The sequence below is a fragment of the Lepidochelys kempii genome, chromosome 27 (genome assembly GCF_965140285.1).
Source record: "Lepidochelys kempii isolate rLepKem1 chromosome 27, rLepKem1.hap1, whole genome shotgun sequence".
NCBI lineage: Eukaryota > Metazoa > Chordata > Testudines > Cheloniidae > Lepidochelys > Lepidochelys kempii.
Window position 1 is genome coordinate 2,516,747 of NC_136406.1, and position 24,507 is coordinate 2,541,253.

Sequence of the window (24,507 nt, forward strand, 5' to 3'; positions counted from 1 at the left end):
CACCTCCTAGAGCACTGTGAGGAAATGCACGTGTGATGGTTGCCGGCTAGGCCGACAGACCAGGGATCAAACTGGGGGTCTCCAGAACTAAAAGCGTGAGGTGCTACAGGTGGATCAAAAAAGCCACGCTCACTAATCGGAGCGGTGGCAGACTCAGAGCGGGACACAGAACATACACTAGCCACTGACGCGGACACAAGAGTGCACGGTACATCCTGTTACTGACCATAGCTCTATGATAGTGCCGAACTAGCAGCTGTATTCTGCTGTCAGTTACGCCGTCTTGTGGGATTCGAATTAGGGTCACTCGCTCACCTCGAGGAAACAAGAACGTCACATTGTGGATCACATCCCAGATGGAGGAAACTCAGCTGCATGTGAAATTGATGTGGCATGAAACAGACCTGTTCCTTTCTGTCGTTTCAGGTTTTCCCCTTCCCAACAGCCCAGGCAGAGGGTTTCTGAAAGCAGGATGAGAAGATGGCAATCCCGCCACATGTACCCGGTCCTGATAATCTCCGCCCGTTCACGCGCGAGTCCCTCGCGGCCATAGAGCAGCGGATTGCTGAAGCGGAACAGCTCAAGATCAAACGGCAGCATGTGGAAGTGCTTGAGGAGGAAGAGCTGAAGGCCAGCAGCGATTTGGAAGCTGGGAAACCCCTCCCGCGCATTTATGGGGATCTGCCTCCTGAACTTATCGGGGTGCCCTTGGAAGACCTAGACCCCTTCTACAACGATAAAAAGGTAGGGAAGTAGGAGCCAGGCCCTGCTGAGAAAGGGCTGAGGGACAGCCACCACCTTCTCAGAGAGATGGGTCCTACCCAGACTGCTCAGGCCAGGGGCTGCCAAACCCCAGTAACTGTTTATCTGTAAAAAATGGAACAGCTTTAACAGGAGAGAGACCCAGATTCAAATCCTGTCTTGGCATTGGGACAATTGAACCGGGGTTTTGCCCATCCCAGCTAAGTGCTCTGCCCATGGAGCTGCCACCCCTCCACCTCCCATTTCGGGGATTTTGCCTGCCTTTTGGTCAAATACTCAAAATCAAAGCATAAAATGTCAAGCTGGGTTTAAATGAAACATTTAGTTTTAACCCCACTTGCACCTTGGTCTGACTTTTCAATCAGCCCAAAATTTTTAAAAATTTGTTTTTGGTTTGGCCTGAAATGAAACTTCTTAAAAAATTACTTTTCTGAATTGCCAAAAACCCAAAAAATTCATTATTTGCCCAGCTCTCTCCCAAACCCAGAATGGAGCCAAATCCTGCCAATGGGTCTTTGCTGTGGATTAACCCAAAATCCCAGCTCCCAAAACCGCTGAGCTTTGGGACATCCAGAATCCAAACCCGGGTCCAAATCCAAAGTTTGCACCGTGGCCCCATCTCTAAATGGCAGAATCTGATTTGTGCCTTTTCTGCCACATTTCCACCTTCTGGAGCAGGCAAAGTTGATAGGGATTTGCTCTGGGTCACTCCACATAATCTTCAGGGGCTCTCACTAAATCAGTGCCTGGTTTTGGAAATCCAGCTCCTGGGAGCTCCCCACCACATGTTCTGAGCCTGCTACAAGCATCTCACCACTGAGCTCATCCACATTGGTTTTGAAGCTGCCCATTGGGTTGGGGATGCCTCAAAAACGTGAGCGGGGGCACGAGCTGATGCCATGTAGGGGGTAAGAGTCTGAGTAATGACAAGGCTTTGGAAAGAGCTGGTCACAAACCAGAATTTCCTTCTGTGGGAAATCAAGACATTTACCAAAAATGTTGTTCTGGATCAGAACAAAAAGCCAAAACTTCAAAGTTTTCCATGAACCAAAAATTGCAAAAACAATTTCATTTGGGACCACCAAAACATTCCATTTCAATGGTGCTGAAACTTTTCATTTCATTTTGATTTATTTAAATATAGACAAAACATTAGATATATATAAATATAATATTACAATTATTATTTTACTATTGTATAAATCATCCAAATGAAATAAATAAATAGGACATCTTTGAAACAAAATATTGACTTTTTCACATCAAATTTTTTTGTTAAAACCAGCACATTTCCGCAACACATTAGAATTTTGACAAAACTGCATTTTTCAGTGGAAAACTGTTACATCAACATTTTTTCAACTTGCTCTAGGTTTGGATGAGCCCTTGTAGGTCTGGCTGCCTCTCCAAGGCTTCACCTCTCCCTCACGCAACCATTCATCCGTGTAACGCCATTAACAGTGATGGGGTCACTGAACGAGATAATTTAACTATAAATATCCATCTGTGCCAGCACATAATGCTTTTCATTGACTCTAGATTATCATATGGCACCTCTAGAATGGAACTTCTGCCCCCCCCCCAATGTCCCATCCCACCATGGAGAAGGTGCAGGCTGCGTAGCTCCTCGTTTCTCCAGTATTATTAGGTGAAGACTTTCAATGATCATGAGTCAGGACCATTCTGCTTTTCCTGCTGCCCCTGCTCTGCCCATGCTTTCTTGAAAAGAACCACCACCCTAACAGTACTTTCAACTCCTTCCCCATGTCCCGGCACTCACAGAAACATGGCACCCCCCTGACTGACACAGCCTTGTCAGCTGTGCATGATCAGGGTGTTTTTTCATTATTACACATCTCACACCTCCAATCATTCCACTGGACTCCTCCTCTCCCATTTCTGCTGGTTCCAGACCCTTTATGCTGACCTCCGGCTCCTTTCCTTTGCAATACAAGTGTAACCCTTCTGCCCATCAGAGTTGGCAGCAACAAGGGCCGGGGATCTATCAATATCTAGGGGATCCATTCCAATAACACAATGCAAACTGGCTCAAGACCCCACCCAGTGACCTGGGACAAATATATACCACCCCCGCTGGGCGCCTCCCAGAGGCAATACTTTCCCTCTCGCAAGCACCTACTCTGAGTGTAGCAAAAAGCCTTTTAATAACAGAGAGAAACAATGTGGCATTATGTTGGGGAAACACCACCAAAAGGATTCATAACACAACCCATGAGCAAAAAACTCACCCCAGGCAAATTGGGGCATGCCCTTTCCCTTTTGTTCTTGAGTCCAGCAACCCCAAATCACCCAAAGTCCCAAAAGTCCAATGACCCAAAAGTCTCTGTCCCTGGTCAGGGCAGCCCCAGAGTTCAAAAGTTTATCTACAGAGCTTTACCTCCCAACCTGGGTGGAGATGGGGGCGGAGGTAAGAAGCACCTGACATGATCTGAAGCTGACCGCCCCACAGCTCCATAGGCCTTCGCTCCGCTCCGCCAGCCGCCCCATGAACTCCTTCACTCAGCTCCGCGGCCCACCAGCAGCTCCCGCCGTCCCACAACTGCTCCACCAGCCTGTCCACAAGGCACTCCAGCCGTCCCGCAAACGGCTCCACAATATATCTTCAGGCTCCCCCACTGCTTAACACAACGCTCAGTGATTTCAGCTTTTAGTGAGTTTGCTGAATTCAGCTTGTAGCAGGGGAGCCTCAGTGCTGGTCCACCATTAGCCCAAAGTGAGCTCAGCAGCCTGTAACTAGACTCCTAATGAAATCAAAATTAGCTCTGATATTCCACAGTGGAGAGAGGAGGAAGTGCAATTAGCATGTAAGGCCCTCACCAAGGGGCCCATACCACCAAGTATTAATACTTGTCCCCAACCTCTCTCCATTCACACAGTTTTGGAATCCATGTCCCTTGCCTAGCGAGTGCTACTTAGTTGATGGTGAGTCCCTCCATCATGACAAAAGGCCAAGTACAGTTCCAAGCACAGTTCCCGTAATCAGGGTAATAACAATTTATTCTTCCTGCCCCAATAACAGAGACACTGGGGATCCCACAGCAGCCAAAGTGACCATTTGGGCAGCTATGGTCTCATTCTAGGCGGGGTGGGTGTGCCTATGCAAATGAGATCGGCCCCTGAAGTTCTTTTCCACAACTTGCCACACCTCACCACCAGCTGTCAGGGTGGAGCTCATCCTGACACTGCTTACACAAGCATTCTCCAGATTGCCTATTCTCAAAGAGTCTCTGCTCTGCTGTCAGCTTGAACTCTTCAACGACTGCCCCATCTCTGTAATTCTCTTCAACTCTCAACTCAATAAACATGCCAACTAACTTGAGCGTCTCTCCCCGAAAATGGTTCCCACACACTTCATGCTACCGAAACACTCTAGCTAATGCTTCTCATGACCTTGTCTTGGCCATATCTTAACATTGTCCTCCTTCCCTTGATTGTGTCTGTTTGTCTTTAGATGGCGAACTCTGGGGCAGGGATCTACCTTCTTTTCAAATTAGAAAGCACTTAGCACATTGTGGGCACAGCTAGAAATAAACAGTGTTATCAATTTTCTCCTTTGTTTGGCTGCAGAGTATTCTGGGATACAGGGCAGAGCTGTTGCTATTTATATTATCAAGACTCTTTTGCAGAACACTGCAGAATGCAACAAAACCCAAAAACAGTTCCCCTGACTCCCTCCCAAGTCCCACTCCTGGCATGGGGTGTGTGCTGTGTGCTGCACTCCCAATTTTTCTCAGGCATTTTAGCCAGAACTTGAGATAGAGATGTTCTGAGGCTCTAACTTATGCCAAAGTCCAAGCAGGCCCCTAGACAGCCTGAAAATATTTGAAGTCCTAAGTTGCTAGACTTTCAAAAAATGTGAGTCAGGGCTGAAAAAATCACGAGATTTTAAAAAATATAATAAATCTGGGGTCTTTTTCTTTGCCTTCTGTTTTTTGCGGATTTTGGGGTGCACTTGTGTCACATTTTCAAGCTTTTCTCTGCAGCCATGAGGGCTAGATTCTCCCATGACTGTCTGCAGGAGCTGGGGCTTGAAGTAAAACATAAAATATTGTGAGAGTCACGATAAAGTCATGGTGAATATCATCAGATTTTTCCCACCTAAAGAAAACTGCCCATTTGTCCATCACTTGCTCAATACTACATCTTGCATAAAGGCCTGTTCCACATGCAATCGAATTCATAGGGCAGGTGTAGTTTCTGAGTTTCTCATAGAGCTGTAGGATAGTTCTGCTGTTTGCTCGTGGGTGTTCTTAGTGACGCTTAGTGAACTGGATTTTCTGGACATGGTCCCTTGCATTCAGAATATCTTCTGAAGAGTCCAAAGAGTTTTTAATTATTTCTAGAGAGAGGAGAATTCCCTTAGTTTGGCATGGCATGGTACATTCTATATGTTCTGTGGCATGTTCTCCAGTACCTCCAGGCCATGTTCTCTGAGCCATTTCTTAAGCCATGGCATCTTGTTATAGTATGTTCCCTCAGCTGATTTGTGTGGCATGTGGTGTGGCTTGTTTCTTTGCATTTCTTGGTTTTACGACCAGAAGGGAAGAAACAGCAGGAGTGAGGCTGATTTGTTATGTGTCTGACCCAGGATAAAATCAGGAAACCCTGGAAAGGTTTATGGGAGACCTCCTGAAATGTCCCACTGGATCTCCACAGCAAAGGAATTTAGATCTGCTTTGAAGAAGCAGCCACAATTTTAGCTGCATCTCCAAATGGATCCTCTAAACTGTCACAGGAAATAGCAGCTAACAGTGAATTGTGCAATATTTACACTATCTCCTGAAAATAAGGCAAAATTGTTCTTATATGTAATTTTTGTCAGCAACTGACTCCATCTTTCTGAGCAACTGCAGTGTATCATGGGAGTCCAATGGGTGCAGTGCATCATGGGAGATGAAGTCCGACTAGGGAGCCTGGCTTATAGGGCAGAATGGGGGTCTGAAGCAGCTGACTACAACTCCCATGAAGCATTGTGGTGACATTTCGGACATTAACTTTTAGGTTTCTGTATGTTTGGTTTTTTAGAAAAAAGTCAAAATTTTCCACTGAAGTGGACACTTTTTATGAAAAAAAATCATTTTGTTGAAGATCCAATTTTTCATCGAGAAGTGGTTTGGATGGAAAATGTCTGACCAGCCCTAGTTTTAATTTAGTGCTCTCCATGTGCTAGGCACTTTACAGAATCTATAGTATTGCAGGGCCCCTGTTCCCAGGGAGCTCACAAGTATAACAATATCGCACCACACAGACAAAAGATATGGGTGGTAAGACAACTGACCACACGGTATTTTTGCCCTTTCCATTTTTTATGATTTTCTCCCAACCTTCTTAATGGCCCACTCAGCCCCTCCATGCTATGACCCTGTCATGCTGTTGGGAGTGGCTCACGACTGTGAGTGCCAACCTGTCAAGAAGCAGGGCAGACACCCCAAACCAGTTGTGTGTTCTACAATTAGATTTCACCAACCCAGTAACAAGTGTGACCTCCTAAAGTACTATTACAGTCTTACCTGCCCCCTTGGGCGATCCAGTCTATCTTGCCACTAAGGCAAGTTGGACTTAGTGATAGTTGGGTGCATAAGTGCCAACTTTTCCTGGTGCCTCCGGCCTCGCCCCTGCCTCGCCCCCACCCTGACTCCATCCCTGCCCCGCCCCCCATTCCAACCCCTTCTCCAAAGGCCCTGCCCCAACTCTGCCCCCTCCCTTCCCCATTGGACTCCTTCCACAAATCCCCGCCCCGGCACCCCCTCTTCCTGGAACGCGCTGCGTTCCCCCTCCTCCCCCCTCCCTCCCAGCATTTGCTGCAGTGCGGCAAGCACTGGGAGCTCGGGGGAGAAGCAGGGACGTGGCACACTCAGGGGAGGAGGCCGAGGCAGAGCGGTGGTGAGCTGGGGCAGGGGGGCGGGGTGGGGAGCTGCCAGCGGGTGCAGAGTACCCACCAATTTTTCCCTGTGGGTGCTCCAGCCCCGGAGCACCCAAGGAGTTGGCACCTATGGTTGTCTGGTATACATCAAAGCTCACAAAATATTCAGTCACTTACCCCAGGTCAATTTATACCTCCCATCTCATACCAATGACAATGCTTTTAGCCAATCCTATCGTAATCTGTCTAAGGACTTACTAACGAAGAAAAGAAAGGAGAGAGTTATAACATGGTTAAAGCAAGCAAACGTATGTACGCTGATAAGTTACAGTCTGTGGTCCCAAAAGGTGAGGCCTCATCTGGAGTACTGTGTCCAGTTTTGGGCCCCACACTACAAGAAGGATGTGGAAAAATTGGAAAGAGTCCAGCGGAGGGCAACAAAAATTATTAGGGGACTGGAACACATGAATTATGAGGAGAGGCTGAGGGAACTGGGGATGTTTAGTCTTCAGAAGAGAAGAATGAGGGGGGATTTGATAGCTGCTTTCAACTACCCGAAAGGGGGTTTCAAAGAGGATGGCTCTAGACTGTTCTCAGTGGTAGCAGATGACAGAACAAGGAGTAATGGTCTCAAGTTGCAGTGGGGGAGATTTAGATTGGATATTAGGAAAAACTTTTTCACTAGGAGGATGGTGAAACACTGGAATGCGTTACCTAGGGAGGTGCTGGAATCTCCTTCCCTAGAAGTTTTTAAGGTCAGGCTTGACAAAGCCCTGGCTGGGATGATTTAATTGGCGATCGGTCCTGCTTTGAGCAGGAAGTTGGACTAGATGACCTCCTGAGGTCCCTTCCAACCCTGATATTCTATGATTCTATGACAGAGCTGCAGTAATCTGTCAGCACTGAATGTCTTTTAGGGCTAACCCAGTTTGAGCCTGGAGATCTCTGCTTCTGGTTTGTAGCTCCAGCCCTGTGAGACTCCAAGAAGCAAAAGAGATTAAAAATTTTCTTGGTCAGCTATTTTTATTTCCCTTCTTCCAGAATTCAAGCTGATGGGTTGAGCCCTTTTTTACATAGCCTCTTCTTGGATGTAAGGGGGCAATTAAGAAAGTCTTTGTATTGTGATGTCCCATAATGGCCCATTTAGTTTTGATCAGCCTTCTTGATGGGCAGAAGGTGATCCCTCGTGCAGGGTTCACAGTTTCAGAGCAAACATTTTTTACAGTGGCAAAGCAAAAACTTAAATATTACTGTATCGCATGTGATAAAGAAAGTATAGGAGACTACCACATGCAGCAGCTTACAAGCATTTCAGAAAGTCTAAACACTAAACACATGGCTATAAATCCAACAGTACCCATTTCCACCACACTAAGGGCTAGTCTACACTGGCAATGTTAAAGCACTACCGCGGCTTGTGTAGTCGCAGCAGAGTGACCACCTCCATGGGGGGGCGTAGCTACCAGTGCTGGGAGTGCGGCTCTCAGCGCTGGGGAACTGTCTACACTGGTACTTTACAGCGCTGAAACTTGCTGCGCTCAGGGGGTGTCTTTCCACACCCCTGAGTGAGAAACTTGCAGCGCTGTAAAGTGCCCGTGCAGACAAGCCCTGACCCACAGGGGAAACAGACTGGTCTCCAGCAATGACTTTGTCAGTGCTCAGCTGAGGCCTAAAGCTTTGGCAAGAGCTGGCACCTGGCCTGCCAGCATCACAGGCCCTCCCATCCAGTGGTGGATTATCCAATGGGTCCATGGGGCCCGTGCCCAGGGGCCCCGTGAAAATGGGCGCACCATTGGAAATCTGCCATGGGGCGGTGGAAGCCCGGAGCCCTGGTAGAAGCCACGAGGTGGGCAGGGGAATCCCCAGCACCCAGACCCTGGCTGCGGCCCCAGGCCCTGGCGGGGGGACAGAGCTTCTCCAGTCTTGGGACCGCAGTGCAGGGGGCAGAAAGTTGTCAATGGAGGGCGGGGCTGCGAGGGGAGCAGAATGAGGAGCAACTCTGGGCGAAATGGGGGTGGGGCCACGAGGGAAGGGAGTAGAGTGGGGGCAGGGCTACGGGGGAAGGGGCAGAATGGGATGGGGCCATGGGTGGAACAGGGCCAGGGCCATGGGGGAAGGGGCAGAAAGGAGTGGGGCTGTGGGTGGGGTCACCGGTGGAAGGGGAGGAATGGGGGTGGGACCACAGGCGGAAGCGGTGGGGCAGGGCGACGGTTCCGGTGCCAGGGCGTGCCCACTTGCTCTGGCCCAGGGCCCCAGGAGACCTTAATCCACCTCTGCTCCTAAAGCCCAGCAGGATCTTAACAGCTCTCCCAGTAACCGGCTCCTGCCCTTCACCTCCACACAATGCCCTGCTCCACCAAAAATTAATAGTGAAGATCTGAGACCTGGAGCAGGCTCCTGAGGCTATGACTGTACCCCTTAGTCAGCTGCCGCCGCTCCAGATTCTACCACGGCTAGTGTCATCTTCCATAAACTTCCCTGTTTACATGCCAGACTTCCATGAATAGCTCAGACAGAAGTTATTGGCTTGCTGAAATAATTACTGGGCGGGGTTCTCTGGCCTGTGTCCAGCAGGAGGTCAGACTAGAGGGTCATAATGGTCCCGTCTGGCCTTAAAAATCTATGACTAGTTTTCTTCCGATATTTGACCAGCTCTGTGAATGATTTGCATGGGCTTTCCTTGCCTGGCACACACTGAGTAGCCTCCAGCACAGTAAGGCGCTATGCATCTGCATCTGAGGTTGTAGGAAAACTGACGTGCTATTATATTGTCCTTCATGGGAAATAGATGCCCAGGAGGCTAACAAGGTGTACAGATGTCACTGACAATGGAATCTGATGCGCACAAGAAAGATGGAAAGAACCCCAGAGATCACTCAAGACAAAGTGCCACCCTAGGCAAAACTTCAGTGTGCCGCCCCCCCTCTTCATAGGCAATGGAGATAGGGGGTACCTAAGGCCACTGCCCCCCCCACCATTTTTGAGAACCTGAAGAAGGCGGGGGGGACAGGTGCTGCCCTTGGCCCCTAAACCTTCCCTGCTGCCATTACAGAGGGGCATCTGGGCCAAATCTGAGACAGTGTTGTGATCGGGAGCACGCTGCTCAAATGCCGCTCACAATGCCGCTCAAAAAATCATTTCTTCCAGAAATCTGCCACCCTGGGCAACTGCTTAGTTTGTCTAAAGCCAGAGTGGCCCATGAAGTTTCCCAGCTTGACTCTCAGATCCCAGGTTGAGTTTGCAAGGCTGGCAGCTAGAAAAAACAACAACTTTTAATGTGTTAAACAGCACATTTGAACTGGTGTCATTGAGACATAATAGATGTAGAAACCCCCTCAATACTTTTTATATAAAGACATTTTTCACGGTAGAAGCAGTTTGACATTTGAACTACTCAATATCAGCTAAATTATTCTAATATAGCCCTGATTAAGCAACAGTCATTACCATTGATTATCATTAGCACGAGCCAATATTCTCATTTGAAAAGAGACCAAGTATGGAAAATTTCATCTCCAGAGATCTCAAAAATTATGAACATCTGAAAACATGAAGCTATTGTGGAAACTTGATTTTTACATGACCTATATATGACACCATTAGCAGCCATGCTAATAATCAGTTGAAGCTAAAGTTATACACTGATCATTCAGATATCCACCAACATCTAGCACTCTAGCTTAAGGTTTTATCCTTCTGCCCATCACCTAGGATCTGAGCACCATCCAGTGAAATGTATTAGCAATAGCATAGTCCATAGTGAGATTCATGGAGCTGCTGACTTGATTTTGGACATAAAAGCTCTGCTTGGGGTAGCCTTATGTTTTTGTTTGTTTGGCTTGTGTGTGTGTTGTAAGGAGGGAATAATGAATCTTCCTTCTCTCTTTGTTTTTCAGACATTCATCGTCCTAAACAAAGGAAAAGCAATCTTCCGGTTCAGCGCAACCCCGGCCCTATACATGCTGGGACCCTTCAATCCCCTCAGGAGAGGTGCCATCAAAGTGCTTATACATTCATATCCTTTCATAAATTAAACAGTAGTAAGTCATCAGGCCCAGATGGGATTCACCCAAGAGTTCTGAAGGAACTCGGATATGAAATTGCAGAACTACTAACTGTGGTATGTAACCTATCGCTTAAATCAGCTCCGGTACCAGATGACTGTAGAGTAGCTAATGTTACACCATTTTTTTAAAAAGGTTCCATCCAGGATCGCCTCGATCCTGGCAATTACAGGCCAGTGAGCCTAGACTTCAGTACCAGGCAAACTGGTTGAACCTATAGTAAAGAACAAAATTGTCAGACACATAGATTAACATAATTTGTTGGGGAAAAGTCAACATGGTTTTTGTAAAGGGAAATCATGCCTCACCAATCTACTAGAATTCTTTGAGAGGGTCAACAATCATGTGGGAAAGGAGGATCCAGTTGATATAGTGTACTTAGATTTTCAGAAAGGTCCCTCACCAAAGGCTCTTAAGCAAAGTAAGCTGTCATGGGATAAGTGGGAAGGTCCTCTCTTGGATTGGTAACTGGTTAAAAGATAGGAAACAAATACATGGTCAGTTTTCAGAATGGAGAGTGGTAAATAGTGGTGTCCCGCAGGTTCTGTACTGGGACTAGTCCTATTCAGTGTATTCATAAATGATCTGAAAAAAGGGTAAACAGTGAGGTGGCAAAATTTGCTGATGATACAAAACTACTCAACTATAGAACAGCTTCCATATGAAAAGAGATTAAAAGGGCTGGGACTTTTCAGCTAGGAAAAGAGACGACTAAGGGGGGGGATATGATAGAGGTCTATAAAATCATGACTGGTAGGGAGAAAGTAAATAAGGAAGTGTTATTTACTCCTCATAACACAAGAACTAGGGGTCACCAAATGAAATTAATAGGCAGCAGGTTTAACACAAACAAAAGGAAGTATTTCTTCACACAACACACAGTCAGCCTGTGGAACTCCTTGCCAGAGGATGTTATGAAGGCCAAGACTATAACAGGGTTCCAAAAAGAACTAGATAAGTTCCTGGACAATAGGTCCATCAATGGCTATAAGCCAGGATGGGCAGGGATGGTGTCCTTAACCTGTTTGCCAGAAGCTGGGAATGGGCGACAGGGGACGGATCACTTGATGATTAAAGGGGGCTGGAGCACATGACTTATGAGGAGAGGCTGAGGGAACTGGGGTTATTTAGTTTGCAGAAGAGAAGAGTAAGGGGGGATTTGATAGCAGCCTTCAGCTACCTGAAGGGGGGGTTCCAAAAAGGATGGAATTAGGCTGTTCTCAGTGGTGGCAGATGACAGAACAAGTTGCAGTGGGGGAGGTCTAGGTTGGATATTAAGAAACACTATTTCACTCGGAGGGTGGTGAAGCACTGGAATGGGTTACCTAGGGAGGTGGTGGAATCTCCATCCTTAGAGGTTTTTAAGGCCCGGCTTGACAAAGGCCTGGGTGGGATGATTTAGTTGGTGCTGGTCCTGCTTTGAGCAGGGGGTTGGACTAGATGACCTCCTCAGGTCTCTTCCAACCCTAATCATCGCAGAGTGTGGGGGAGTCAGGGCCCTCCACCCCCCACTTCCTGCGATTCACTGTGACTCTCAGCCAGCCAGTAAAACAAGAAGGTTTATTAGATGACAGGAACACAGTCCAAAACAGAGCTTGTAGGTACGGAAAACAGGACCCTCAGTCACGTCCATCTTGGCGGGTAGGGAACCCAGACCCCAGTTCTGGGCCTTCCTCCGTTTCCCCAGCCAGCTCTAAACTGAAACCCTCTCCAGCCCCTCCTCTGGCCTTTGTCTCTTTCCCAGGCCAGGAGGCCACCTGATCTCTTTGTTCTCCAACACCTTCGGTTGGCACCTTTGCAGGGGAGGGGCCCAGGCCATCCATTGCCAGGAGACAGCGTGTCAGCCATTCTCTGTGCATACAGCATCACACTGGCCCTCTAGGGTTCTGCAACAAGCACACACCATTATCCCATCATCTAGATACTTAAGAAATGTATAGGGGAAACTGAGGTACCCACACAGTATTCAGAGAAAACATTAAGAACATCTCCACTTCGTCACATCTCTCCCCCCTTCGAGACTGAACTGAGTGGGGTCACTTTAGCCGGTGACCTGGGGAAGTTTGAACCCACCAACATTCCCATGGATGCCCCAGCATCTTTCCCATTCCTTGGTGGGAGTGAGACCAGGCCCTTCCAGTTTCACGCCCTCCCTTAGGTTAGGTGTGCTTGATGGCCCTCGCAGGCCACATGTGGAAAGGTTTATGTTGCCCGGGCCCTTTTGTCACCCCAAAACCCCTGGGGTTCAAACTGAGATCGGGTGTTCTCCCAGCGCTCCAGTCTGGAGGGCTGCGATTCGGGCTCTCTTGGTTAAGAGCCCCCTTCCTGACCTTGGCCATCCTCTGACCAGGTGTCTCTGTCACCAGCAGCTCGGCATCAGCCCCTTTCATTGGATGCAGCCACATCGGGGGAGAGGGGTCAGTGTACACAGCAAAGCGCCACACAATAGATACGGCTGCAGCTTTTCAAGGGCCTGCCCCATGGCCAGGCATTTCTTCTCGATGGCCACATAGTTCTGCTCCCAGGACTGCAGCTTCTTGCTCAGGTACCTGATGGGGTGTCTCCCCACTTACAAACAGCTTGCATCAGCACTGCGCTCAGCCCTGCATCTGAGGCATCGGTGAATGCTGCAAAGGACTTGGCAAAGTCTGGCTTTACCAAATTTACTGGGCCCTGGATTGGAGCCTCCTTCAGTGCCCAGAGAGGCCTCTCGCACTGCTCAGTCCAGACCACCTCATCTGATTTACCCTTCTTACATAGCTCAGTGCTGGGGGCAGCTAGCAAGCCAAAGTGGGGTACAAACCTCCGGTAGTACCCCGCCATCCCAACAAAGGCCTGGACCTGTTTCTTGGTCTGGGGAACAGGCCAACCTCTGATTGTCTCCACCTTGGCCAGCTCCAGGCTTGGGCAGCCACTCCAAACCTTGTGGCCCAGGTACGACACCTCTGCCCTCCCCACCTTGCACTTTCCAGCTTTTACCGTCAGTCCTGCCTCCTTGAGGCAGCCCAGCACCCTCTTCACCTGGGACACGTGTTCCTCCCAGGTCTGGCTAGAGACACAAATATCATCAGTGTATACTAGGGCCAAGTTCTCCATCCCCCTCAGTAACTGATCCACCCAGCGCTGGTAGGTGGCCAAAGCTCCCTTGAGGTCAAAAGACAGGACCAGGAACTCAAAGAGCCCCAAAGGGGTGGTGAAGGCAGATTTCAACCTGGATCTGGGTCCAAAGGCACCTGCCAGTCGCCTTTGGGGTGATCCATAGTAGAAAGGTAATGAGCCCCACCCCCACCCCCACAGCTTGTCTAGAATCTCACCAAGCCTAGGCATGGGGTAGGCATTGGACATGGTGATGGCATTAAGTTTCCGATAGTCCCCACAGAATCGGATCGACCCATCTTTCTTGGGGACCAGCCCCACGAGTGAGCCCATGGGCTGTTGAACGGCTGGATCCCCTCTAAAGCCAGCATGTCCTTGACCTCTCTCTCCAAGTTCTGGGCTGTTTTCCCAGTGACTCTGAACAGGGGACACCTGATGGGAGGATTGGCTCCTATCTCAGGGAAAAGGTCCACCAGGGGATCTTCCCACTTCTCCTCCCAATCATCCCTTACCAGGTCCAGGGGGTCCCCTCACTCTCCTCCCATACAACAGCTCGAAAGGGAGGAAGACTATGGATTCCTGGGGCACTTCCCTGTACCGCAGGTGGGACAGGTACTTGTCCCAGTCCTGCGCAGGTCAAGGAAGGAAAGAGTGACTGAGAGCATCAAAGGCCACAGAGATACTGAGGGATGGGGAACAGCCAGGAAGAGGAGGCCCAGCCAGGAAGAGGAGCAGAGATGTTGTGGGGGGGTTGGGGGAAGACAAAAGCCAGACTGAAGGGGATCTAGGAGCAAGGCCGGATTTCTCATTGGGCACATGCCTAGGGACGCCGGCATTCTAGGGGTGCCTAAAAATGCAATTTTTGCCGCTCCCAGGTCCTGGCAGGGGTTGGGGCCAGCTGAGGGGGAGACAGCCCCACACAGCCCTGCTGGAGCACTCCTAACTTAACCCAGTGGACACAGTCACCTCCCAGCGGGGCCAGTGAGTGTGGCCAGAGGGCAAGACACGGGAGAGTGGGTCTCTGAAGGGGCTTGTGGGGGGGATCTGGGCAGTGAGGGGGTGGGGGATGCTGGGTAGTGGGGAGTTTGTGCGGGACGCTGGGCAGTGGGGAGTAGAGGAGGTTTGTGTGTTTCGGGGTGCTGGGCAGTGGAGGGTCTGTAGACAGAGGGGCGCTGGGCAGTGGGGTGCCTAAAAGTTAAAAGTGGCGGTTAGGAGGTCCGAGCCGCTGCGAGCACTGGGGGCCACCCCACAGCTCCCGGCCGCCACAAGAGTCCACTCCACAGTTCCTGGTCACTGCGGTCGGCGGTGGGGGCCTGGAACTGTGAGCCGCAGGCGGCAGGGGACACTGGAGAGCTGAGCCCCTGCAAGCAGTGCCGGGCAGCTGGAAGCCGGGGCCCCCGCAGCTGCCCAGCCAACGGGAGTGGTGTGGGGACCCTGCCTAGGGGCACGCAAGGTATAAATCTGGCCCTGCCTAGGAGGGAGTTCTCCAGCTGCCAGCAGGTGCAGCGTGTACTAGGAGCTGAGGGGTCACAGGCAGGAGGAGATAGGGCAGAGGCGGTCAGGTCAGTGAGGGCAGCAAGGTGTGCAAGGAGAATATGAACAGAGAAGTGTTCACCTGCTCTGGTCAGGAGAGTCAGAGATTTTTAAGGCCAGAAGGGACCACTGTGATCACACAGCCTGACCTCACAGGCTTGCCTGAACTCATTCCTGCTTCGAGTCAAATAGCTCTAGCTGAACCTGAGCATCTCTTTAAGGGGCCCATTAGTGCCTGTGGTGAGGGCTCATCTCAGCTGCCTGAAGGGCCCAGTAGGTGGGGGCAGGTTGCTAGGGAGAGAGGCGGGGGGCCAAAAGGAAGATCCTGTTTGCAAAGTGGCTAGAGGTTGGGGGTTGGGAAGGGGAGAGGAGGGCCAAGGGATGCCAGGAAGGGCTGGGGCTTGGGGCAGGCTGTGGATGTGGCTGGAGGTGGAGAAGCGACCATAGTGAAGAGGGACACTGGTGAAATAGTTTAAGCTTTCTTCATCTCTGCGTTGTTCTGAAACGCCAGGCATCTCGTCTGGGAGCCGCACTCCAGGGCTGGGATGGAGGGGAACGCTGCATGTGCTCTTACCGCTGCACCCGGCCTTGGAGAGGACTCGGGGGAAGAGGGGAGCCTGTGACATGCCCAGAAAGATTTTCCTTGACCTGGTTATAAATTATTCAGCATGTTTATCATGATCACCATTTTGACCAACTGTGTGTTCATGGCAATGAGTGACCCGCCACCGTGGGCCAAGAACGTGGAGTAAGTTCCTTTCCTCCCATCGCAGCTTGGCCTCCTGATGGCACTGGAGAGGGCGGCCCCTTTCGCTGCATGGCTGCTCTCTACAGAAATCTGTCCCGCTTATCGGAGAGGGGCCTGAGGGAAAGGGGTGAAGGGGCCTTTGGAAATAGGCATGTGTAGTTTGGAGACCCCTGGACTGAGCTATCGCCATGTTTGTGATCTCAGAACCCAAGTTTGTGTCCAGCTCTAGACTTTGCAACCATGGGCACATTTCTGAACAGCCTCCCACCACTACTCACTGCAGCTCAGCTGCAGGACAGACAGGGCTCCGAGCAGGCAGCAGGTTTTTGAGGACTCAGCACCCAAAATTTGGGGCCAGATTACCAGGGCTCAGTGCCCACTATCAGTGCCAGATTTTCCAAAGAGCCTCCCATTTAGGCGCCTAAACAGGGGCTGAAGTTTTCAAAACATCCAGCAGCCCCGGTGGTGACACTAATGGCCCAGACCTTGCGTGCCTTCACCATGCTGAGCTCATTTGGAAATCCGGCCCCTGGTGCTGAAAGTAGTGCTGGTAGTGAGTGGCCCATCTGTATTAACGTTCCCAATTTTGCTAATGCTAGCAGAGCTCAGCTGCTGTCAGCAGCCATGGGAAATGACTGATAAGACATATTTTCCAACCCTTTTCCCATGAAGGTCCCAGGACCCATTTTTCCCACATACACATAACATTTTTGCAAGTGTCTTGGATAGTTTTCCCTTTGAGCTGCTTGTCTTGTCTACTTACCATAAGTCACTGTTTCTGCTTTCAGATACACCTTCACTGGGATATACACCTTCGAGTCCATGATAAAGATAGTAGCCAGAGGATTTTGCATTGACCAATTTACATTCCTACGCGACCCATGGAACTGGCTGGATTTCAGTGTTATCGTTATGGCGTAAGTATACTCAGTAAGGGACGTGGCACAGGCAGGAAGCCCAGCTAACCAAGTTGTAACATCTGTGGTATAGGATGAATTGGAAACAAATGTCTGGAAAGCCACAGATGTTAGCCACAGATGTTAGAGCTGGTATAGTCTACAGTGGGGGTATGCCCCAATTCCTGCACTGGATGGCCAATCACTAAAGTAGCCACACCCTAAATGTAGACAAGGAGAGCTGTGATTGCATTGGTGGAGCTAACCCCAGTGCCAAGCAGGGTTAAACGTCACTGGGGCATATTGTGACTTTCCTTGTCTACACTTGGGGTTTTGCTCTGGTTGGTGGCCCCCTATGGTCACCTAGCCTGTCCCTCTCAGTCAGGCCTGGCTTGTTACCTCACTTTGCCCAGGAAGAATCAAATTGTGCTACTTCCTACCCATATTTCTAGTCTCTCTGCAGTGAATCTCTTCCTATTATTTCTCTGTCCTCACTAGTGTTCACACCACGCCCCTTCAATATTCGCAGGGACTGGTTAATGTGCCGGCTGCTCCCTCTTCCAGGTGGGCAGTGAAGATGTTAAATCCGACCAGTCCTAACCCTGTTGATTGCCTCACGCCACTGCTTGGCTCCCCATGCTTTGACCTTTCAGGTTCAGCCTTGCTCCTCATTCACAGTCCCTCAGATGGTGTTTCCATCCAAGCAGAGTCAAATTAGTTTAGCTAATAAGGTTTAGCAAGTCACTGTAGCAAGTATTGTCCATCTCCTTCATGCAGCCTTCTCACTCCTGCAGCACTGCTCCCTCATCCGAGGGTCTGAAAATGCTTTGCAGGTTCGGCAGCCGCTGCGTGGAGTAGGGTCCATCAGGGTCCCAGCAGAGGCTGGGAGTAGCTGAGGAGTTCCCGGTCCATTCTGGGCCAGGGTCGATACCAAGGGATAGAATCCAAGTAACTTTTTAGGGTCTGAGTCAGGCGCAAAGTCCAGAACAAGCCGAGGTCAAGCCAAGAGTTTCAAGAGCACAGAACAGGAACCATCATGGACATCTGCTGGAATGCCCCTTGGGTTTGTATAGAGCCGGGAGCCAAACAGGAGCCATGAGGCTGCTGCCTATCAAACCCCTAAGTTGATCTCAGCCAGTCATGGGACATGGCACACGAGCTGGGAAGAGCTGCTGCTGGGGGACAGCCTGGAGGTGCTGGCTGCCTGGTAGCTCAGCAGCCCTGGATTCTATACCTGCAGGGTCCTCTGGCGAAGGCTCCTTCTCCCCATTTTACAGATGGGAAAAAAGAGAGACTCTCTTTTTAAAAAAGGGAAGAAGGAGGATCCTGAGAACTATAAGCCACTCAGCCTCACCTCAGTCCCTGGAAAAATCATGGAGCAGGTCCTCAAGGAATCAATTCTGAAGCACTTAGAGGAGAGAAAAGTGATCAGAAACAGTCAGTATGGATTCACCAAGGACAAGTCATGCCTGACTAATCTAATTGCCTTCTATAATGAAATAACTGGCTCTGTGGATGAGGGGAAAGCGGTGGACGTGTTGTTTCTTGACTTTAGCAAAGCTTTTGACACAGTCTCCCACAGTATTCTTGCCAGCAAGTTAAAGAAGTATGGGCTGGATGAATGGACTATAAGGTGGATAGAAAGTTGGCTAGATTGTCGGGCTCAACGGGTAGTGATCAATGGCTCCATGTCTAGTTGGCAGCCGGTATCAAGTGGAGTGCCCCAAGGGTCAGTCCTAGGGCCGGTTTTGTTCAATATCTTCATAAATGATCTGGAGGATGGTGTGGATTGCACCCCCAGCAAGTTTGCAGATGACACTAAACTGGGAGGAGAGGTAGGTACGCTGGAGGGTAGGCATAGGATACAGAGGGCCCTAGACAAATTAGAGGATTGGGCCAAAAGAAATCTGGTGAGGTTCAACAAGGACAAGTGCAGAATCCTGCACTTAAGACGGAAGAATCCCATGCACCGCTACAGACTAGGGACCGAATGGCTCAGCAGCAGTTCTGCAGAAAAGGACCTAGGGGTTATAGTGGACGAGAAGCTGGATATGAGTCAAGAGTGTGCCCTTGTTGCCAAGAAGGCAAATGGCATTTTGGGATGCATAAGTAGGGGCATTGCCAGCAGATCGAGGGACGTGATCATTCCCCTCTATTCGACATTGGTGAGGCCTCATCTGGAGTACTGTGTCCAGTTTTAGGCCCCACACTACAAGAAGGATGTGGAAAAATTGGAGAGAGTCCAGGGAAGGGCAACAAAAATGACTAGGGAAATGGAACACATGACTTGTGAGGAGAGGCTGAGGGAACTGGGGTTGTTTAGTCTGCGGAAGAGAAGAATGAGGGGGTATTTGATAGCTGCTTTCAATGACCTGAAAGGGGGTTCCAAAGAGATGGATCTAGACTGTTCTCAGTGGTAGCAGATGACAGAACAAGGAGTAATGGTCTCAAGTTGCAGTGGGGGAGGCCTAGGGTTGGATATTAGGAAAAACTTTTTCACTAGGAGGATGGTGAAGCACTGGAATGGGTTACCTAGGGAGGTGGTGGAATCTCCTTCCTTAGAGGTTTTTAAGGTCAGACTTGACAAAGGCCTAGGTGGGATGATTTAACTGGGAATTGGTCCTGCTTTGAGCAGGGGGTTGGACTAGATGACCTCCTGAGGTCCCTTCCAAATCTCATATTCTATGATTCTATGATTCTCTCCTGTAGGACAACCTGCAGGGAAGGGCAGGGGAAAGATGCTTGCGCTCCTCTGGCCTCCTCTTCACTTGGAAAGGGAATCACAATGAAAGACTATTTTGATCCACTGAGTTTGGTGACATGATGCTGGCCACCAACGACCGGCTCCGTGCAGACCAGGATGGGTGGTACCAGCTCCTGTGGGCTAAGCTCTGGTCCCAGGAGGCGTGATGCTGACTCCACTGTTAAACACCAGGCCTTGCTTGCCATGCAGGACCCAGCGGGTTCTCTGCTCCATGGGGATGGAATGGTGGCAGCCCAGAGGGGCTGCTGTAGAGTCCGACCTCCCCTGCTCCCACCAGTGGCTCTGGAACACTTTTAATAGTGGCGGTGCTGAAAGCCAGCCCTCTTACCGCGTCTATGTCTGTCCCTGCCCCCTGCAGAGCTGGGGCTGGGAGCAGGGCCATGTCTCCGAGAGCGGGGACCCAGACAGGGGTAAGGGGACCAAGGCTGGGGCTACAGCTGGGGTCGGGGGCAGCAGCCGGGACACCAGGCATGAGGCCAGCAACGGAGCCCCGGTTGAGGGGCAGCAGCCAGGACCCCACATAAAATCTGGGGTCCTTCAGAACCCCCCGCACCCCTAGTTACCATGCCTATGGCTCCCAGCCTTCCCAGATTAGTGTTGCCAACTCTCTAATCGCACAAAACCTAACACCTTAGCTTGCCCCTACCCCAAGGCCCTGCTCCCCGATCACTACATTCCCCCTCCCTTGGTGACTCACTCTACCCCACCCTCACTCACTTTCACTGGGCTGGGGCAGGGGGTTGGGTTGTCTAAGTGTCCATACACCACCTAGTGCAGTGGGGCCATGGTCCAAGACTGGAACTCAAGGGTGCTATCATCATCATCGTCAGGAATCAATCGGTATAGCTCACCTGGTGTAAAACTTCCCAGTATAGACAATACCACAGGCACCTTGCTCCTGGGAGCTTTCCCCAGCCCTCTCAAGGCAACACAGCTCCAGACCTTCCCCCATGAGTCTTTGCAAGTAGCTGTGAAGTGCTAACAAGTCCTCTTCAGGCACTCAGAGCAGCACACAGCTATAGGCTCTCTCGGAGGCAATGCTGCAGGTTGGCAGCTCTACTGCTTTTGTCTCTGAAAGTGACCATGCCCTAGAGTGCAGCAAAACACCCCTCACGTCCAGCTGCCACAGCAGAGCAAAGTCTGAATCCGTCTTTCCCCCTCTCCACAGTTACACCACAGAGTTTGTGGATTTGGGAAATGTCTCAGCTCTACGAACGTTCCGTGTCCTCCGCGCACTGAAAACAATCACCGTGATTCCAGGTGGGTCAAGGAGCATTTGCCTTCCAAACCATCTCTGTTCCTTTCCACAGTTTAAGCTTTAACTTGAAAAACCAGCCGGCTTGCAGATCTTTGCCCTGCACCTTGGATTGTCCCGTGCACCAGTGCAAAATGAGTGTGGAACACTCCTGTTCTTGTGTGACAGTGCTTTATACCCCCTTTGCACTCACTGTCACTGGTGTAACTGTAACTATACAGGCTGGAGGAGAGTGGAGACAATGGCCCCTTGCCTGTTGGGAGGCGAAGGCATTTTTCTTTGAGCTGGGGGCATTCTGGCTTTGGTAGTGCTAAAAGCTCCAGCAGCATTGCCAGCCCGGTTATAACACCCTGCTTCCGCTGGTGCATAACTTTGCCAAAAAAAATGTCTTTTTGAGCTGACATTCTCCATGGCCCAAAGTGATTTTTTTTGGAAAACTTTGAGGAAAATGCATTTAAGTGTTTCATATTATTTTCCGTCTTTTACAAAAAGGCATACGTTTCAGGCTTTGACTGTCTACACTTGGAGCTTGGCGTGTGTTCCCAGCTCGTGTAGACATATTTGCATTCACCCTCATTGGGCTAAGGTGTAGCTGCGGTAGCCCGGGCAGTGGCGAGCGGTGGCCTAGGCTAGCTGCCCAGCACTCAAACCTGCCTGGACCCCCTAGGCGTGTGTTGGCGGTGGCTAAGCTAGGCCACCGCTTGCCGCTGCCTGGGCTACCGCGGCTACACTACTGTTTTTAGCACACTAGCTTGATAAGAGCTAGCACAAGAGTGTCGGCATGAGCTGGGGTCACACCCCTAGCTCCAAGCGTAGATGTAGCCTTTAGGGTCAAATCCTGCTGGTTTTTACACATGTGAGTGGGTCCCATTCATTCAGTGGGGCTATTCATGAGGAGAGATTATTAAGACTGGGACTGTTCAGCTTGGAAAAAAGCCGACTAAGGGGGGAGATGATAGAGGTCTATAAAATCATGACTGGTGTGGAGACAGTGAATAGGGACATGTTATTTATCTTCTCACATAGCACAAGGACCAGGGGTCACCCAATGAAATTAACAGGCAGCAGGTTTTAAAAAAACAAAAGGAAGTACTACGTCACACAACACATTCTCCACTAAAAATGTTATGCTTATAAGAAGCACAACAGGATCTTTTTCAGGGGAAAAGGCAATGTGCCACATTTATTGAAGATACAACAATTAGCATATGCATTCAATCACACCACAAACACACACAGTGTCCCGCCAGTCGATGTTATAGTTACCAGTCCAGAGTTGGGATCAATCTGGTGGCCAACTAGGTTGATCACAGATAGGGAGGAGCCAGGTTCCATTGGTCATGACACAATGCTCCGGGAAAGTCTTGATAGCATGAACCCAAAATTTCATGGCCAGGCCCCCTGTTTATATAGTGATTTTCCTTCACTGGGACCAGTGAGTTTTGCACCATCATGCTGTAATCAATTGTTTGACGAGTGCTTGTTTTCATAGAATCATAGAATATCAGGGTTGGAAGGGACCTCAGGAGGTCATCTAGTCCAACCCCCTGCTCAAAAGCAGGACCCATACCCAATTAAATCATCCCAGCCAGGGCTTTGTCAAGACTGACCTTAAAAACTTCTAAGGAAGGAGATTCCACCACCTCCCTAGGCAACGCTTTCCAGTGTTTCACCGCCCTCCTAGTGAAAAAGATTTTCCTAATATCCAACCTAAACCTCCCCCACTGCAACTTGAGACCATTACTCCTTGTCCTGTCCTCTTCCACCACTGAGAATAGTCTAGAACCATCCTCTCTGGAACCACCTCTCAGGTAGTTGAAAGCAGCTATCAAATCCCCCCTCATTCTTCTCTTCTGCAGACTAAACAATCCCAGTTCCCTCAGCCTCTCCTCATAACTCATGTGTTCCACACCCCTAATCATTTTTGTTGCCCTTCGCTGGACTCTCTCCAATTTATCCACATCCTTCTTGTAGTGTGGGGCCCAAAACTGGACACAGTACTCCAGATGAGGCCTCACCAATGTCGAATAGAGGGGGACGATCATGTCCCTCGATCTGCTCGCTATGCCCCTACTTATACATCCCAAAATGCCATTGGCCTTCTTGGCAACAAGGGCACACTGCTGGCTCATATCCAGCTTCTCGTTCACTGTCACCCCTAGGTCCTTTTCCGCAGAACTGCTGCCTAGCCATTCGGTCCCTAGTCTGTAGCGGTGCATTGGGTTCTTCCGTCCTAAGTGCAGGACCCTGCACTTATCCTTATTGAACCTCATCAGATTTCTTTTGGCCCAATCATCCAATTTGTCTAGGTCCCTCTGTATCCTATCAATGCCCTCCAGCATATCTACCACTCCTCCCAGTTTAGTATCATCCGCAAATTTGCTGAGAGTGCAATCCACACCATCCTCCAGATCATTTATGAAGATATTGAACAAAACCGGCCCCAGGACTGACCCCTGGGGCACTCCACTTGACACCGGCTGCCAACTAGACATGGAGCCATTGATCACTACCTGTTGAGCCCAACAATCTAGCCAACTTTTTACCCACCTTATAGTGCATTCATCCAGCCCGTACTTCCTTAACTTGCTGACAAGAATACTGTGGGAGACCGTGTCAAAAGCTGTACTGCTCTCCCAGCAGATATCAGGAAAATTAAAGTCACCCATGAGAACCAGGGCATGCGATCTAGTAGCTTCCGCGAGCTGCCGGAAGAAAGCCTCATCCACCTCATCCCCCTGGTCCAGTGGTCTATAGTAGACTCCCACCGCTACATCACTCCTGTTGCTCACACTTCTAAACTTAATCCAGAGACACTCAGGTTTTTCTGCAGTATCGTACCGGAGCTCTGAGCAGTCATACTGCTCCCTTACATACAGTGCTACTCCCCCACCTTTTCTGCCCTGCCTGTCCTTCATGAACAGTTTATAACCATCCACGACAGTACTCCAGTCATGTGAGTTATCCCACCAAGTCTCTGTTATTCCAATCAAGTCATAATTCCTTGACATCACCAGGACCTCCAGTTCTCCCTGCTTGTTTCCAAGGCTTTGTTTATATTCGTATATAAGCACTTGAGATAACCTGCTGATCACCCCTCATTCTCAGTATGAGGCAGGAGCCCTCCCCTCACAGACAATTTCTTAAATTGTCATTCTCATCCTTTATCTTGTTCTTTTATTAAGTCTCTCAGGGAGTTACCCCAGGCTGGCTTTAATCACACCTATCCTGTCCCCATTGATAGGTGCCTGTCTCATCTTTAGAATCTTTGTACTCTGAAACCTATCTTTAGAGTCGTCAATCTGCCCTCCTCTGACATTTCAATAGGGGCATGTTGCAGCCTCCTGGCGCCCTTGCATCTGTCTCCGGTTTCTCCCTGGAACATCTGGTTTAGTGATGGCCTTCACACTTATCTCTTAATACACATTCCTCATTGACATACAAAACAGAATTAATTTACACAGAACATTTTGAACAGGAATATCAAATTGCAATTCAAAAGAAA

The 24,507-nt window shown here is 49.8% G+C and overlaps 1 protein-coding gene across 1 annotated transcript in view; it reads left to right on the plus strand.

Annotated features, from left to right (window-relative positions):
- The first annotated feature begins 480 nt into the window (after positions 1-480).
- Positions 481-24,507, plus strand: part of SCN4A (sodium voltage-gated channel alpha subunit 4) — a 107,910-nt gene continuing 83,883 nt past the window's right edge. Inside the window, exons 1-5 of the mRNA XM_073326359.1 lie at positions 481-744; positions 10,543-10,661; positions 15,998-16,087; positions 16,876-17,004; positions 20,916-21,007. Of these exons, the coding sequence (XP_073182460.1) occupies positions 481-744; positions 10,543-10,661; positions 15,998-16,087; positions 16,876-17,004; positions 20,916-21,007 (694 nt within the window). The remainder of the gene's footprint in view (positions 745-10,542; positions 10,662-15,997; positions 16,088-16,875; positions 17,005-20,915; positions 21,008-24,507) is intronic.